This window comes from Geosmithia morbida, assembly GCF_012550715.1.
Source record: "Geosmithia morbida isolate 1262 chromosome Unknown scaffold_2, whole genome shotgun sequence".
Taxonomy (NCBI): domain Eukaryota; kingdom Fungi; phylum Ascomycota; class Sordariomycetes; order Hypocreales; family Bionectriaceae; genus Geosmithia; species Geosmithia morbida.
The window spans coordinates 224,938-240,682 of NW_023336189.1; the positions used below are offsets into that span (position 1 = coordinate 224,938).

A 15,745-nucleotide genomic window follows, 5' to 3' on the forward strand; every position below is an offset into this window, starting at 1 on the left:
GGGGGGGGATTGAGATGAAATTAAATCGGTACCCTTTCTAGGTAGCATTCTCCAATCTACATCCAGAAAACAAACGAGATCCATATACTCATATACTGTCCAGCGCCGTAATTCCCAGAAACGCCAGAGCTGATGCGAAGATGCAGGATGAGGAGATGAGAAATGAGGTGAAGTAGTCGACAAGGAAGGAAAGAAGAAAAAAGAGAGAGAAAAAAGTCAAGCAGTGGCAGTAACTTTTGGCAAATCATCCTCGACAAAGACACCCAGGCCGGAAAAGGCGTCGAACAGTGCGCGGGAGAGGTACTCGTCGGAGCTGTAGCCGCCGACCTTCCAGTCGTCCTTTGTGCGGATGACGTCGAGCCACTCATTCCTGTACTCGCCGAGTCTGTCGGACGACAGGTCGTAGCGGGAAGGGGTGGTGTCGACGCCGCCAAAGGGGTCGTAGGGGCCGTCGTCGACGGCGGCGGCGGCGGCGGCCTTCTTGTTGCGCAGACCGCGGATGGACAGACCGCCTGCAGAGCTGGTGGGGGGTGCCGCTGCGGCGGCGGCGTCGCGCCTGGCCTGGCCGCGCTTCTTGAGCATGACGCGGTCGATGGCCTCGGTTGCGTGGCCGACGTCGGCCGTCTGCAGGGAGTCGAGCATCTCCTCGCGGAGGCGAAGGGCGCTGGCCTTGTCGTCGGCGTCGGCCTGGAGGTCCTGCTGGCGGCGACGGCGGGCGTCCTCGGCCTCGGCGGCCAGGCGTCGCTGCCGGGCATCCTCGGTCTCGCGGGCCAGGCGGCGGTTGCGCTCGATCTCGGCCTTGTGCTGGGCCTCCCAGTCCGAGAGCTTGGCCTCGGCGGAGCGGCGGGCGGGCTCGGCGCCAGACACCAGGTCCGACGTCAGGCACTCGACCATGTCGAGGTAGTCGTTGTAGTCCTTCAGCGTCTCGAAGTCGTCCTCGACCTTGTTGAAGATGGCAGCCACGCGGCGCCGCACGTCGACCTCGCGCTCAACCGAAAGGTCCGAGAAGAAGGCCGTCTTGAAGCCGCGGAGCCGGAGCGTCTTGTTACACGTCGCGTACGGGCACTGGTTAGGCCCGTCGCGGAAGATGCGCTCCACGCACGTCTTGCACATCCGGTGGTAGCATTCTGGGTTGATCTTGAATTCCATGTCCTTGTTGAAGTACCGCGTCGTCTTGCATACCGGGCACGTCTCGTCCTGCTCATCGATCTGGACGACGCCGCCCGGTCGGGACATGGTTGGTGGTGGTGTTGTATTTATTTATTTATTTTGGGAGGGGGTGGATTTTTCAAAAAGGATGCAAAAAATAAAAGATGAAAAGTGAAAAATAAATCTATAAAAAAAATACGTCCCTTCTCTCGTATCGTGTGTCTCTGAAATTCAGACTATATCGTCGTGATTGTGTGATGGAACGTTTAAGAGGAGGGAGAAAGTAGGAGGATGATGATGGTAGTTGTGGTAAGAAAAGAGGCTTACCGTAAGTAGGGAAAGCTTTCCAAACCCACCACCCCCCCCCCCCCCTCCAAGCGATTGGCCGTGATTATTCAACTCGTTCTTGCCCCTCCAAGACCATGTCACCAATTCTTCTTTCCATCACTTTCCACAAAGTCGCAACTCGCAACTCTCTGCTCGCAACTCACAACTCTCAGCTCGCAAGTCTCGTCTCGCAGCAATAAAAAAGTTTACCATAAAAATATATACTCAACGGGAAAATGGCTGATGAAGGTTTCGTACCCCTCTCAATTCTGCTCAGCTCTACAGCAGTCTAACCCTGTGAGACTTATAGAACCTACACCCGCCCAGCAGGCAGCCGCTCGCGCCAAGGAGGCCGAGGAGCAGGCCGCCCTCCCGTACAAGTGGACGCAGCAGATCCATGAGCTCGACGTGGCCTTTATCGTTCCGGGGAACATGAAGTCCAGAGATATAGTGGTTGATATCAAGCGCAAGAAGCTCACGGGTGGTATAAAGGGTCAAGACCCCATCATCAGTGTAAGCAATTGAACACCCCCACTACCACCACTACCACCATCGCATACCACGTCTTAGCCTCGCCGACTGACTCCGAAACAAAACGAAAAAAAAAAAAAAAAAAAAAAAAACAGGGTGACTTACCTCATGACATCAACGTCGAAGACTCTACATGGACGCTGTCGACCAACTCGGACGGCACCAAGACGGTCGAGATTCACTTGGACAAGACCAACAAGATGGAGTGGTGGGCGCACGTCGTCACCGACGCCCCCAAGATCGACGTGACCAAGATTCAGCCTGAGTCGTCCAAGCTGTCTGACCTGGACGGCGAGACGCGCGGCATGGTCGAGAAGATGATGTTTGACCAGAGACAGAAGGAGCAGGGTCTACCCACCTCGGACGAGCAGAAGAAGGAGGATATCCTCAAGAGGTTTCAGGCTGAGCATCCCGAGATGGACTTTAGCAATGCCAAGATAAATTAAGATGCATACGGCAAAGGGATTGTATCACATACGCAAGTGGTTGAGAGAAGAAGAAAAAGTGTTTGTTTCATGGCGCGTGCGGTTGCTTCATCCCCTTTCATTCATCAACACACACACACACACACACATATGTATATATATATATATATATTATAATTCACCTTTTTCGCCCACGTCATCTCGACTCCAGTACATTCGCTGCTCGTTCCAGAAACGCATTGAAATCCTTGAGCTGGCCTAGCAGACCGCCTCGGGGACTCGCAGAGCTCACCTGGTCGGCTACCTGTGCCACCGCGAGCTCAAGGTTGGCCAGCTCAGCCTCCTTCTGCTGTCGTTCCGGCAGCTCCGGTGCTTCTCTACCGTGGGATACGGCCAGATCAATGTCCCGCATCGTGGTCGACGTATTCAGCAGGAACTTGCAGCTGCATGTCAGCATCGCACGCACGACACCATGTCCATGTATAGTAAGGGGTGAAGGAGAGACCAACATTCGCATCCTTGGTGTCGGACTCGTGCTTGGCCCGCACACCGTCCATCCGGAGGGCCACCTGCTCCCTCTCTCCCTTGAGACGTAGGATCTCCTCTCTGAGTGCCAGCTTTTCCTTCTGCGCGTGACGCACACGCTTCCTCAGCGAGTGCCAATGGTTCAAATGTATAGCCTGTTTTTTTTTGTTTTTGTTTTTGAATTAGACCCATCTGTAGTCGTATCGAACCGGTTCAGTCCAGACTTACATGCTGTAGCAGACGTGACCCCACAACTTCCCTGTAGGACTCGACGGCTCGGACCTTGGCCCGCAGCTCCTTCTTCCTCCCGGCGTCGGTCGCCTTGTCCAGCGCGTCGTGGAACTGGTCCAGCGTGTTGGCGATGACCTCGTCGCACACCTGGGCGAAGACGTCGACGGGCGTCTCCTGAGTGCGGTTGGCAAACGGCATATCGAGCTGGAGGGGGTCGGCGTCGTCGTCGTCGTCGCCGCCGCCGTGTCTGCGGTGGTTGACGAACCGCTGCACGGTGAGCGCAATGGCCCCGGCGCCGTCGTCGATGCTATCCTCCTGGGTTTCGTCTTCGTCGTCTTCGTCTGTGCTGGGCTGCCTCGGTCGTCTGGGTCTGGGCACTGGAGCTGGTCTGGGCTGAGCCCTAGGTCTGGGAAGAGGGTATGGTTTTGGTGCTGATGCTGCCGTCGCCGGCTTTGGCTTCCCCTGTTTCTGCGTTGCGGGGCTCTTGCTCGGTCGACCTCTCTTCCGACTCGGCTGCTGCTCGCGCATATCCGTCTCTTGGTCTTCGTTCTCGCCCAACTGCGGTGACGGTGCCGTCCTCGGTCGCTTCGTGCCCAATGTTCGCGCTGCCTCGATCTCTCCAATAGTCTCTGCCTGCTCTTCTTCTTCTTCTTCTTCTTCTTCTTCCGGTAGCTCTACTTGCTTGGGCACCTCTGGGCTGAGGTGTTGTTGTTGTTGTTGTTGCTGTTGTCCCTCTGGGGGGGCCGATGACCCGGCGGGGGACAGCTCGTCCACCTGGTCGATGTCATCCTCGGGAAGCTGCTCGGGTGTCCGGCGGGTGGCCTGGCTAGCTCTCGCAGAGGCGCTGGCCTCGCTGGCACGCGACTTGCGCACCAGCGGCGACGACGACATGGGCGTGTTCCGGTCCGACCGTAGCGTGGCCTGCAGCCTGGCGCTCGATGCCAGCGCGCTGCCTGGGCGAACGCTCGTCCTCCGACCGCTCCCGGGAGCATTTTCCGGGCTCTCCCCGATCTCCTCGACGATGGATGCCGGCCGGCGGGCGCTGGGTATCGATCGGACGCTGGACGGCGGCGGCGGCAGGCTCTCGAGCTCGCCTGGTGCTGTGGCCGCCGTCGCTTCCGCCGGTGTGCCGCTCCGTTCCCTCCGGACCGTGCTGACGATGCGCTGTGCCGCGACGCTGGGCGCCCGCGTAGTGCGCGATGCCGCGTTTGCCTCCGCGCCATCTGACTCCTTAGATGTGCTGGGTAGGTCGTCCGTACCGCGTTTCCGGGGGGACCTCCTCTGCGGTTGTGGCTGCCGTTGTTCTCCGGCGGCGTGGTTCGCGGGCGAGGACGTCGGCGCTGCATTGTGTGCCGTCTTGCGTCGCTTGGCTGGCGAGGAGCTCTGCTGCTGCGGCGAGGTCGAGGGTGGCGCGGATGATGACGCAGCGAGGTCGCCGAGGTCTAGGTTGAAGGACTCGTCACCGACGTTGGTGCGTCTGGATCGAGCAGCATGTCAGCGCAAACCGCAGGCCTGGGGGAAGAACGGGAGCGGGAGCGGGGAAGGGACATACTGGGCGCCACGGAGTCGGTCGTTGAGACGCTCTGCGCGAGCTTCGCGGCCTGCGTCGTGATCCTGTTAGGCAATGACGATCCACATATACTTCGGCAGAAGGTCCGTGAGCGGTGCCTACCTGTCGCCATGGCAGACGTCACGAGGCGCCTTGTCTGTCGGAAATATCACTGAAAATCTGCTGGTTGGTTCGGACGCGGGGGGGGAGGGGGAGTGCAGATTGTCGGCTCTGCGTTGTGGTCGCAATGGTTTATGGACCGTGGGTTGGAGTGATGTGACGTGGGCAGAGCTGACGACGCGTGAATGAGACGCGTCCAGCTTTGATGCACAGAGGGTACGCCGTAATGTGGCGGGGCAAAACATCACCACACTGGAACCACAAGGTGATCGGGCCGCTTTGGCAAGCAACAGTGGCAAAGTTGTTGTTTTCTTTACCTTTGTTTGCTTTCTTCTTCTCATCTTCTTTCTATCTGCTTATACAACTCACAGACATGCAATACATTACAGATAGTATAGTTCTTCTCGTGAACGGCTCAAATAGATGGCTGTGTGCGTTGCATCGTCACATCGTACATGGTATTATAGTAATACATACTTGTGTTGACAGTAACAGAAAACATCGATTTCATCCAATTCATGATATTATATAATAATACAGTAAGATAAAAAAGAAGATGAGAAAGAAGAAGAAGAATCCCAGGAGTATGACGGTGAGCATAGTCAGAGAAATCCCTTTTTTTTTTTCTTACATTGCAAAAATTCTTCTACGGTTTTTCCTCCTCTGTTGCCGCAGTTGGGTCCACGATCCATTCCATCCTTTTCTCATCAAAGATATGACTGTTTGATACGGCTGGTCAGTCGTGGCATCTTCGACATCGAGATCAGAGCGGTTCGGGGAGACTTACGCATGGAAGTGGGTGTTCTGGAGGGCCTTCTTTCCATACTCAGACTCGAGCATTTTCTTGTACGAGAAGGGGATATTAACCGGGGCACCTTCAAACGTCGTCTCCAGCAGCGGATACAGATACGTGTCCTGCGTCATCGTGCGGTCAGCAGCTGCCGTCGTGCGCCGAGTTGGAGCCTCGGTGGGTGGAAAGACTTGCTCTGTACTCGTGGCCGTTCTTGTCATACAGGATACCCTCCCCCCGGGGATGGTCGATGTTATACCGGGCAGCCGTGATGTCGATATACAGACCGGTCGAGGTGTCGACCCACCTGGCGTCGATGACGTTGAGGACATCATCCGTGCCGCGGTGCACATAATGGGGGTTCAGATCCAAGAGGTAGAAGCGCCCTTCCGGCGCGCCCTCGTACTTGTAGTAGTAGGTCGTCATGTTGTGGTAGGCGGCAAGGTAGTACATGTCGGCCTCGCTGATCTGGACGTCGGCGTCTAGATCCCACGGCATGATCTGTCTCGTTCCGGGATGGTCAGCTCGGCATCTGAGCAGCGAACCCATTGCCTCGGCAGTGAGAGGGGCGGTCCTGTCGTCCTCACCTTCTTCCCCCACCACCAACCCAGCAGCGACCCGTGCATCAGCCACGTCTGGACGCCCAGCTCGTGGAAGGTGGACAGGTACGTCTGGATCAGAGCCTTGATGGCATCTCTCTGGTCATTCTCGGCAAGGGGTTCCACCATGAACCTCCCATCGTAGTGCGCGTGAGTCCTTTTCATCCCGCCTGTGCGTCAGCAGTTGCATGCACGAGTGGCCTCTATCTCTCTCTCTCTCCCACGCACACACACACACACACACTCTCTCTCTCTCTCTCTCTCACACACGCGCGCGCGCGCGCTCTCTCTCTCTCTCTCTCCCCCTTCACTCATAATGACACATACCGTGCTTCCCCTATCCATCATCGTCAGTTAGCACAGTTTCGATGAGCTTGCCCGCAAGGATAGAGAGGCTGGTTGGGCCGTCCGTCAATGGACCAAGCCCCCCCCCCCCCCCCCTCCTCTCCGGCCATTCGGAGGGCACAGGTCAGGATGGAGACTGTACTCACGAAAGTATTTAGGCTCTGGAAAGACTCGCTCCTCCGATGATGATGATGCCGGTAGGGCAAGGGAACAGCCAGCCCAAGACACAGCGGCCAGCACGCCAAGAAATCTCATGCCGAATATGTGGGGGTGGATCACCCAGCAATGGCTTGTCTCGATGCAAAAAAAAGTCCAGTGAGGACGGAATCGTGATGATGGATGCTGCAGGCGGTTTTTTATGTTACCACCAGCAGAGCAGAAGGCGGATAGTTGTGGTGGTCGAGAAGGGACGGAAGCGTTTTCACTCGTAGCTTCAATCGAATTTCAATGCCCTCTCTCTCTCTGTCTCTCTTCTCTCTCTCTCTCTCTCTCTCTCTCTCTCCCTGCTGGGGAGGGGCGCAATATCGCTGGCGTAGGTCCGTGACGCGTCTATGTACCGGCCCTCCCGTGGCCACCCAATCCGCTGACTCAGGCAGGGGGGGAAAGTACGGGTATGCATGAATCTCTTCTTGTGTGGCGGGAAGTTGATGAACCATACCTCTGTAATATTTCCAAGTCGACAAGATAAATCATCTGTCGTTGTCAATATGGGACCTCCGTATCGGGGTTTCTTTTCTTCATTTTACTCGATAACCTTAAAATTCTCTCTCCGTCATTATGGATGTATTCCTACGAGGTAGAGTACCATTCGATGCTGCAGATTATGACAATCTACGGGGTACAGATTACTCCGTACATATAATAATAATAATAATATTACGAGTAGAACGTCCTTCTTTTTTCACGTAGACACCCACCAATGAGACAGAGCGGCGATGGCGAATCTTGCCCTGATTAGACTTGAACTCGTATTCTTGAATGATGCATCCCTGTTCTTCTGTCTCGTACTATATGTATTCTGCGAGCAGAGCCCAGACCACCTCTCTAACCGTCTTTCTCAACCGTCTTCATTCTCAGCTGTCTTTATTACCGTTACTGCTTGCGCAGACACCGCCAAACGCCGTATGATGGTTATTCCGATCCGGATCCGAGCCTCAGGCCTCTATGCAGAACATCATCAACTTGGAGATATCTACGGCCTCGTCCTCCCTCAGATAGATAGAGCAAGTAACATCGATATAACTGCCGCTGCCCTTCTTTCAGAGGGGCTGGAACGCCTGTATCATCTCCATCAACGTGCGTGTGGACGTAACCAACAGTTACATCTTCCCCATATTGAGCATCAATCCTATTTATATGATTATATCTATATATGTAACTCCATGAACAGCCGCGCGAGTTCACTTTGACCCCTGCTCTCGCTTACCCTACTCATAAGCAGATTGCGTAAGATACGTCGTCCGAGGTATCGTGAATGGTCGAAACAGTGGAAGAATAACTTTTTTTTCGCTATCGAGCTAGTTCGAAGAGTGGCGTCTCCCGGACGTTGTTTACTCATATGATCTCAAAGTGTTACTTTCTTTTCCGTTTGACGCAGTCTATCTCTATGGGGTGGGATGATGGCTAATCTTACAATGACAGTGTTGGTGACTGATCCGTAGTCAAACGCCAGTTCTATGAGAAAGCTTGACCTTGAAAAATTGAAAAAAAAAGTAAAATTATCCCAGTCGACATGAGCGCAGAAGATCAATATGAACAAACTTCTTATGCATCGAGAGGGTTGAAGATGACACTTTTCCTCATTCCCCGAGACTTCAACTCTTCGTTCTTCATCGACAAGTAACCTTGTCTTGCAGCGTAATGGAATAATATGTCCGCCTTACATCTACCATTTCCATGAGCGACGAAACAGCCATAGTGACCAGTATTTGATCAGGATACAACAGGAATAACATCTCTTTTCCTCAGATTCAACATCTACAGGCACCCATAACATCGGCTCATCACTCCTTCTCTGCACAGGCTTCGGAGACTGGGCGGTCTCTTCACCAACAACACGGACTCCAGTTTTTGGGTGGCCATCTTGAAGGCCCCACTTTCGGCTGCCGCGTCCACCCCGCTGACTCATCCAACTCTGCGGCTTGCTTTCGAGACGCCTCCCAAGCTTCTCCGAATCATGACCGTGAACTGTTCCGATCGCAAACCCGACAACCTCATCTACGCCATCACTCTCCGTGCCTCTGACTGATAACGACTAGACGGCAACACGTATTACGGCTACCGGATTACTCTTCAGCGGTCGTCTTGGCTGCGGCGCGATCGGTTGATGCCGAGACGAGGCGTGTGGTGGCACGCTGGCCAGCATGGCACCCGGCGAGAGCAGGTCCGCCTCATTTGAGGATACAGACTGGGATGCTCAGAATGCTGCCGACAACCGCGAGATCGCCAAGCTTCTTGAGCAGAGCCAGGATGGCACCAGCGGAGGCTTGAAGCTGGACGACACACCCTTCGACCAGGCCGATAAAGCTGACGATGCGGAGGACTTTGAGGACATCAGCGACGATGATCTCCCCGACGAGGTGCCCAGCGCGACGACGTCGCTCGAGATGCCCGGCCTGACGGACGACGGAGGCACTAGCAACGACGCCGACGACTTGTTCGGCGAGGGCCCGTCTTCTCCAATCGACCCTGTCCTGGGCCCCCCCTCACCTGGGGCCCAGGTCCGCGATGACGGCGACGGCGACGGCGACGGCGGCGACGAGATGCAGCCGACGGAAGCGACGCTGAGCTTCCCCGGAATAAACTTCGATCCCGAGCCTGACGCCGGCAACCAAGACCCCGACATCCCGGAAGCAGCGGAGACGGCCGAAGAGGTCGTCAAGGCTACCTGGCCAGCATTCAAGAAGGGCCGCATCCTGACCTGGAGCGAGATCCTGCCCCCGAAGAAGGCTCTCTGGAAGGAGAAGAAACCGGCCAAGCGACCTAAGCGGCTGGTTATGAGCAAGCTGAACCTGGAGCTGGAGGCCGATGAAGCAGCCGCGTTCCGTCTCCCTGGACCTCGGGCGTCGGAGCACAAGTACGGCCAAGCGGCCACCAGCGGACACCTGGTTCGCTGCGACTGGGTACCCTCGGACGAGAGGGAAGACATGGCCCAGTTCAATATCGATCAAGCATCCGACTCGGAGGCTGTCACGGGCTTCTCCCTACGTGACATCGAGATGGCCTGCGAGGATTGGGGGGCCCAGATCAGCGACGTCGAGTCGAGCTTTGCCGCCCGGCAAGAGGCTGCCGAGCAAGAGACTGCATCACGAAAGCGTCTCGTTGATACCGAAAAGGACGATGAATGGGATGCCGAATTCCTGCTGGACGGCGAGGGGCCACCCAAACCTCAGCCAAAGAAACGCAGAAGCATACCTAGGGGGCTGCCGGAAATCCCGCGCTACACGGCACCGTCCTTTGACGATTTCGAAGAGGCGACCCGGCGGGGCGCTAAGCGCGTTCACCTGGACATGTCAGACCCTCACCTCCTCATCGAACCTCAGGACTCCAGCCGGGGAGCGAAGCGACCACGTCAGGACGGCGTGGAATCTAAGCGGGTCAACAACGGAAAGCTGGGACGCGACATCGCTTCGCGTTTCAACCTCTCCAACGACGAGGCTTACGATCTGCTCAAGGAGAACCACCAGAGCAAGGTGCGCGCCACTCTGGGCAACATCTCCGTGGAGCACGGTATGCCCGCTGTCAAGCTCACCTGGCCGTACTACAAAGTCAAGCTTCCCGGGACCACGGATGAGTACCACCGTCCTCGTTTCCGGTACAAGAAATTCTCTGGCCACGTCATCAGGTTCGACAAGCCCCTCTCCCACAAGAAGAAGCACATGAAGGGCAAGGCACCCGACGTCTTCGCGTCCTCCAAGGACCTCAGCATGAACGACAACTCCTCTGCTGTCCTCTTCGAGTACTGCGAGCCGAGGCCCAGGGTTCTCAACAACTTTGCCATGGGCAGCAGGCTCATCAACTACTACCGACGAAAGGATGCAAAGGATGAGGAACAGCTGCCCAAGCAGGAATTGGGAGAGTACCGTTTCCTCCTGCCCGAGGACCGCTCGCCATTCTCGCTCTTCGGAACGGTGGATCCTGGCGAGACGGTGCCGACCCTGCACAACGAAATGTACCGCGCGCCCATCTTCAAGCACAGCCCTAGGAGCACCGACTTCATCATGGTGCGGAGCACCACCGGGGCAGAGGGCTCCAAGTGGTATCTGCACAAGATTGACCACCTCCACGTCGTCGGACAGGCGTTCCCCTCCGTCGAAGTGCCTGGACCGCACAGCCGCAAGGTGACGAACGCGTCCAAGAACAGGATGAAGATGTTGGCTTTCCGCATGATAAGGCATAGCGGAACGGACAACTGCCAGCTCTCCGACATCACGTACCACATTGCGGAGTCGACGGATACCCAGAATCGCCAGAAGCTCAAGGAGTTCCTGCAATACGACCGCGACAGCCGAGAACGGGGCATGTGGCGTCTCAGGCCCGGCGAGATCCTGCCTGACGAGAGTGCGGTCCGCGCCATGGTCAAGCCCGAGGAGGTGTGCCTCCTGGATGCCATGCAGCTGGGGATCAAGGAGCTGGAGGACGCCGGATACGACCCCAGGAACGCCAACATCGACGACGAAGCCCAGCTGGCCGACGCGGACGCGGACGAACCCGACGACGACGACGAGGGCAGCAAGGCCGGCAAGCCAGGTGGCGGTGGCAAGAAGGCAGCCGAGAAGCAGGAGGAGACGCTGGCGGACAAGATGGCGCCCTGGAAGACGACCAAGGCCTTCATCGACGCCTGCGCCCAGAAGGCGATGCTGCAGCTGCATGGCGAGGGCGACCCGACCGGTCACGGCCTGGGATTCAGCTTCATCCGAACGTCGATGAAGGGCGGTTACATCGAAGCGGTGCAGGGACCGCTGGCTACCTCGGCCGACGCGATGGAGCGCGAGAAGCGTGCCAACGGAGGCCACGCCTACAACGTGAAGAAGCAGCAGGCCATGTACGAAGAAGGCATCCGTGAAATCTGGGAGAAGCAGAGGATGACGCTATCGGACACCCAGGAGCACGACGACAAGGACGTGGCAGCGACGGAGGACGAGGACGAGCGGTTCAACGTCAACATCGCAGCGACACCCGCGCAGTTTGACGACGGGACGAGTCAGATTAGTGGCTTCACCTCATCCAGTCGGCACGCCAAGCGGGCGATCCGCATCAACCGAGAGTTTCGACTGGCCGACGGCACGACGCAGATCAGGCCGGAAGTCGTGCATGACCCGGTCGTGATATCGCAGTACATGAAGCGACGGACAGAAGCCGACCTTGAAACGAAAGAGTACGTCAAGACCCATCAAGACATGTACCCTGACATTGCCGTCCGCTCTCGGACCAGGCACACCAGGATCTCTGGGGGACATCATCGGGCTCGAGTTTCGGAGCGAATGCTTACACGTCTCTGTCAACAGCATCTACAGTTCCCGTCCTACAGGCAATGCCGACCACGATCGTCTCGCAGGCCTCAGGTATGGCCTTTCTCTCTCTCCCCTCCTCTTCTTCCCCGAGCCCATTCTCTGTCTACCCTGGCACCACTCCTCAGCCTCCACCTCTTCAGCTGCCGGCTAACACTGCTACACAACAGAATCAAGAAGGAGCTCGAACGACTGGAAAAGAACAAGGCCCGACGGCAAGCTCGCGAGCAACAGAAAGAACTGCACAACAAGGCTCACGGCATCTCAGGCAACATAGCGGGCAGCATCTCAGCAGGCGGCGGCGGCGGCGGCGGCGGCGGCGGCGGCGACGCCGGATCACCCGGATCCACTGCGGGAGCAGCAGCATCAACACCTGCGCCACCGGGCGGAGGCGTCGGAGGCGGCAACGTCAGCGCCAGCACGAGCGCCAGCAACATGGACAAGATCGCGACGGGGACGACCCGCAAGTGTGCTAATTGTGGTCAGGTCGGGCACATCAAGACGAACAAAAAGTATAGAAACCCCCTGTTCACCTCCCCTAAATTACCCTCTGATCTGCGTGCGGGGAGATGCAGAGGAAGAAGAAGCAGAAGCAGCGACGACAGCGACCCAAGTGGGTACCCGTGGTGGTGATGCGACAGGAGAGATGTACCGGCCAGAGCGGCATAGGCATCATCGTCATTTTCATCATACACAGACCTCCCTAGCAGAACGGTGAAGGCGAGGAGAAACAGCCGGCAGCTGTCCTCAAGCTCGTTGAATGAAGCGGACCGCCAAGCCGAGAGAAAGGCGAAGGCAGCAGGTCCGAGAAGAAGGCGAGCGAGTGCGCGAAGAAGGACGGCAGCTGCGCAGAGCCAAGCGAGAGGCCGATGCGGAGAAGAGACAACTGCGAGAGGAGAAGGGCGAGGAGGAGGACGGGAAGAACGCAAGAGGGAGAAGAGATGCAAGCCCCATCTGACCGTTTCCGGGAGCGGGAAGATGAGAGGACATGCCAGGTCCGAGAGAGAGAGAGAGGGGCTGAATTTCCAGGCAGCGCACGGAAGTCCAGGCACATGCCAACCCTCGACGCATCACCACCACCACCACCACCACCACCACCACTACACAAACACCACGTCTTCTTCTTCTTCCATCCTACGCATCGCACATGATCCGAAACAGACGCATGATTGCTAACAACTTCCAAAAAAAAGGTTATGTCCTCTGCTCAACGGGACGATGAGCGGCGATAACGGCGTCGCAGAACATGGCGGGTTCGGGTCCTACAATGCACCGGCGGGATCACCGTAGACGATATTCAAAAGGGGCAGTAGATGTGTACGATTCTTCAATCTCTCATCCTCCCCTCTCCTGTCTCCTAGGAGGCGGATGGGTTTGCAGTCCGAGTTCAAGAGGGGGGGGGGAGGGGAAAGGAACGATTATCTGGTTTTCCTCTTGTTCTTCTCTCAGTCGGATGGGTTTGCAGTCCGAGTTCAAGAGGGGAGGGGGGAGGGGAGATGCGTGTATGTGTGTATATAAAAAAAGATTTGGGAGGGGCGGAGTTTCTATTCTTCTCTTTCCTCCATCATTTTCCAAATTTTTGTTGAGCATCGGCGTCTGTTTTATTTCAATTTTTTTTTTGGGGGGGGGAGGGGAGGGGGGAAGAAAGGAGCCCCATAACACAGATGAAAATCAAACCCTTGCGTCAAACAATAAAAAGGTTTTTTTTATTAAAAAAAAAGGAGAGATGAAGCGGGGTTAATCTTCCGCGATTGACGATGCGACTGATGAGATGACCAATCAGACAATCTCATCTATTCAGCGACGTTCTGCACATGGGAGAAACTCGTTAGGGTAAAGGGATATATCATACGGTGCCCGTACATGTACAATACGCGTAGATGGTAGAGGCCGGGAGGTAGGACCTGGGAGGGCTGCATCTTGTCGTTATTATTATTATTTAATTTAAAAATTTTTCTCTCTTCTACTCTCATCTTGACAGTCTACCCTCTTCTTGGCGGATTGCTATTATCGTACACGTACGGAGTACAGGCAGCCTTGGTGGTCCCGCAATGGAGCTCCACGGAGTACGGAGACAGATTGCAGTGATGATGATGATGATGACACTTACTATTTACCTGTAGCCTCTTCCAAGGGGCCCGGCAGGTGAGGCTGCTCGCGTACCTGGCTGGATGGCGGGAAGCGAGAGCAATGAACCGACTAGAGAGCACCCACAGTACAATCTACCATCATCTGTGGTCTATCGGTGCTGAACGTTGCCTAGGGCTGGCCGCGTATCTAGCTTCTGTACTCCGTACTAGCGGCATAGGATGGGAACAAGGGGAGGGGAGATGATAGGAGATGATAAAGATGGAGATAAAAATAGATGATGGCGGCACCCCACGGACCCCGCGGACCCCGTGGACCCCGTGGACCCCGGTGACAGGAATCATGGAGACCGACATCCATCAAGGTTGTATCGATGCTGGAGTCGGAGAGTCATTCTGACTAGATCAAGCTGGGTGTTTTCTCTCTCTCTCTCTCTCTCTCTCTCTCTCTTCCTTTCAATCGAATTTCCAAGATTTCCTTTATTTATTCAATTTTGTTTTTTTCTTAGCTTAATTTTCCTAATCTCCATCTTCATCGTCTTCCCTTCCTCTCTTGAATGGGCCAAGGACCGAGGGTAGAGTAGAGAGCAGTGATGAGCCGTATCTCAAGTGAGCAGATTACGAGGGACGATACCAACAGCAGCAGTCAGCAGCCAGTACTCGATACCGTATACTATTGCCAGCGCATGCCGGTAAGTAATCTGATGCTGCACGCCGCTTGGCAAGACAGCCGAGAGAGTCTAGCAGGCTGGGCTGGATCGGGTTCGAACCAGTGCATGGCCGTGACGGGATGACTTGAACAGGGGGGCTGTGGGAGAGCTTGGCGGGTAGTAGAGAGGCCAAGATGTGGCATCGTCGTAGATGTAGGGTCCTCTCGGGTGCGGTGCGCACCGTCTGGCCCGGGGAGGATGGGGGGGGGGGGGGCGTAACCTATCCAGAGCGGATTCCCGTCAAGACCTCGAGCGCTTCACCTGCTGTCGACGGGGACACTTGGGGGGAGGGGGACGGCGACGGCGGTTGACGAGGCGATTCCGAGAGGAGCAGGAGACGGACAGGATAGAGGTGACCTGGGACAGCCGTCGGTCTCTGCCGGAAAGGCCTGCACGCGATGCCGGTACGGGCAGACGGTAAGATGGAGGTCGGGCGCAGAGACGGTAGGGCGGCACACAGCCACCGGCGCGCTGCAGAGGCAGGAGAGGAGGAGGTATCAAGAATAGACTGGGCGGGAAGGGCAAGGCGGTGCAGGATACAGGGCTGAGCCGGGATGGAAGGATATATACAGATTACTCTGTACTGTACAGTCATGGCAGTATTATCATCCGTACCTGGCAAGCGAGCGCGAGCGGGTAGCAGGTACTGCATATGGCATCGTACTACTACTACTGCTAGTGATAGCACTGAAGAGTAGAGTACTGAAGAGTAGTACTGAAGAGTAGCAGTACTAAGGAGTAGTACTGAAGAGTAGTACTAAGGAGTAGTACTGAAGAGTGGTAATAGAGAGTAGTGATATACCATCTTTAAAATAAATCAGGGGAAAACCAAACCCCCTCCCCCCCC

The 15,745-nt window shown here is 56.1% G+C and overlaps 5 protein-coding genes across 5 annotated transcripts; 2 read left to right on the forward strand and 3 right to left on the reverse strand.

Moving 5' to 3' along the window:
* Positions 1-216: 216 nt before the first annotated feature.
* Positions 217-1,236, reverse strand: GMORB2_3720 (CDK-activating kinase assembly factor MAT1; the record flags this gene model as incomplete). Its single annotated transcript, XM_035465696.1, has 1 exon — positions 217-1,236. One exon carries the CDS (start codon positions 1,234-1,236, stop codon positions 217-219), a length of 1,020 nt encoding a protein of 339 aa, XP_035323533.1.
* Positions 1,237-1,571: 335 nt separating this feature from the next.
* Positions 1,572-2,453, forward strand: GMORB2_3721 (Nuclear movement protein; the record flags this gene model as incomplete). Its single annotated transcript, XM_035465697.1, has 3 exons — positions 1,572-1,661; positions 1,762-1,989; positions 2,103-2,453. 3 exons carry the CDS (start codon positions 1,572-1,574, stop codon positions 2,451-2,453), a joined length of 669 nt encoding a protein of 222 aa, XP_035323534.1.
* Positions 2,264-4,870, reverse strand: GMORB2_3722 (uncharacterized protein; the record flags this gene model as incomplete). The annotated part of the gene is made up of 6 exons (XM_035465698.1): positions 2,264-2,357; positions 2,669-2,868; positions 2,942-3,112; positions 3,186-4,665; positions 4,741-4,789; positions 4,861-4,870. 6 exons carry the CDS (start codon positions 4,868-4,870, stop codon positions 2,264-2,266), a joined length of 2,004 nt encoding a protein of 667 aa, XP_035323535.1.
* Positions 4,871-5,503: 633 nt separating this feature from the next.
* GMORB2_3723 (LicD family) lies at positions 5,504-6,375 on the reverse strand (the record flags this gene model as incomplete). The annotated part of the gene is made up of 4 exons (XM_035465699.1): positions 5,504-5,576; positions 5,645-5,795; positions 5,839-6,148; positions 6,235-6,375. The coding sequence occupies 4 exons, from the start codon at positions 6,373-6,375 to the stop codon at positions 5,504-5,506; spliced, it is 675 nt and encodes a 224-aa protein (XP_035323536.1).
* A 2,579-nt stretch (positions 6,376-8,954) lies between these two features.
* On the forward strand, positions 8,955-13,391 carry GMORB2_3724 (transcription initiation factor TFIID subunit 1; the record flags this gene model as incomplete). The annotated part of the gene is made up of 4 exons (XM_035465700.1): positions 8,955-11,968; positions 12,108-12,155; positions 12,272-12,613; positions 13,295-13,391. The coding sequence occupies 4 exons, from the start codon at positions 8,955-8,957 to the stop codon at positions 13,389-13,391; spliced, it is 3,501 nt and encodes a 1,166-aa protein (XP_035323537.1).
* Positions 13,392-15,745: the final 2,354 nt, after the last annotated feature.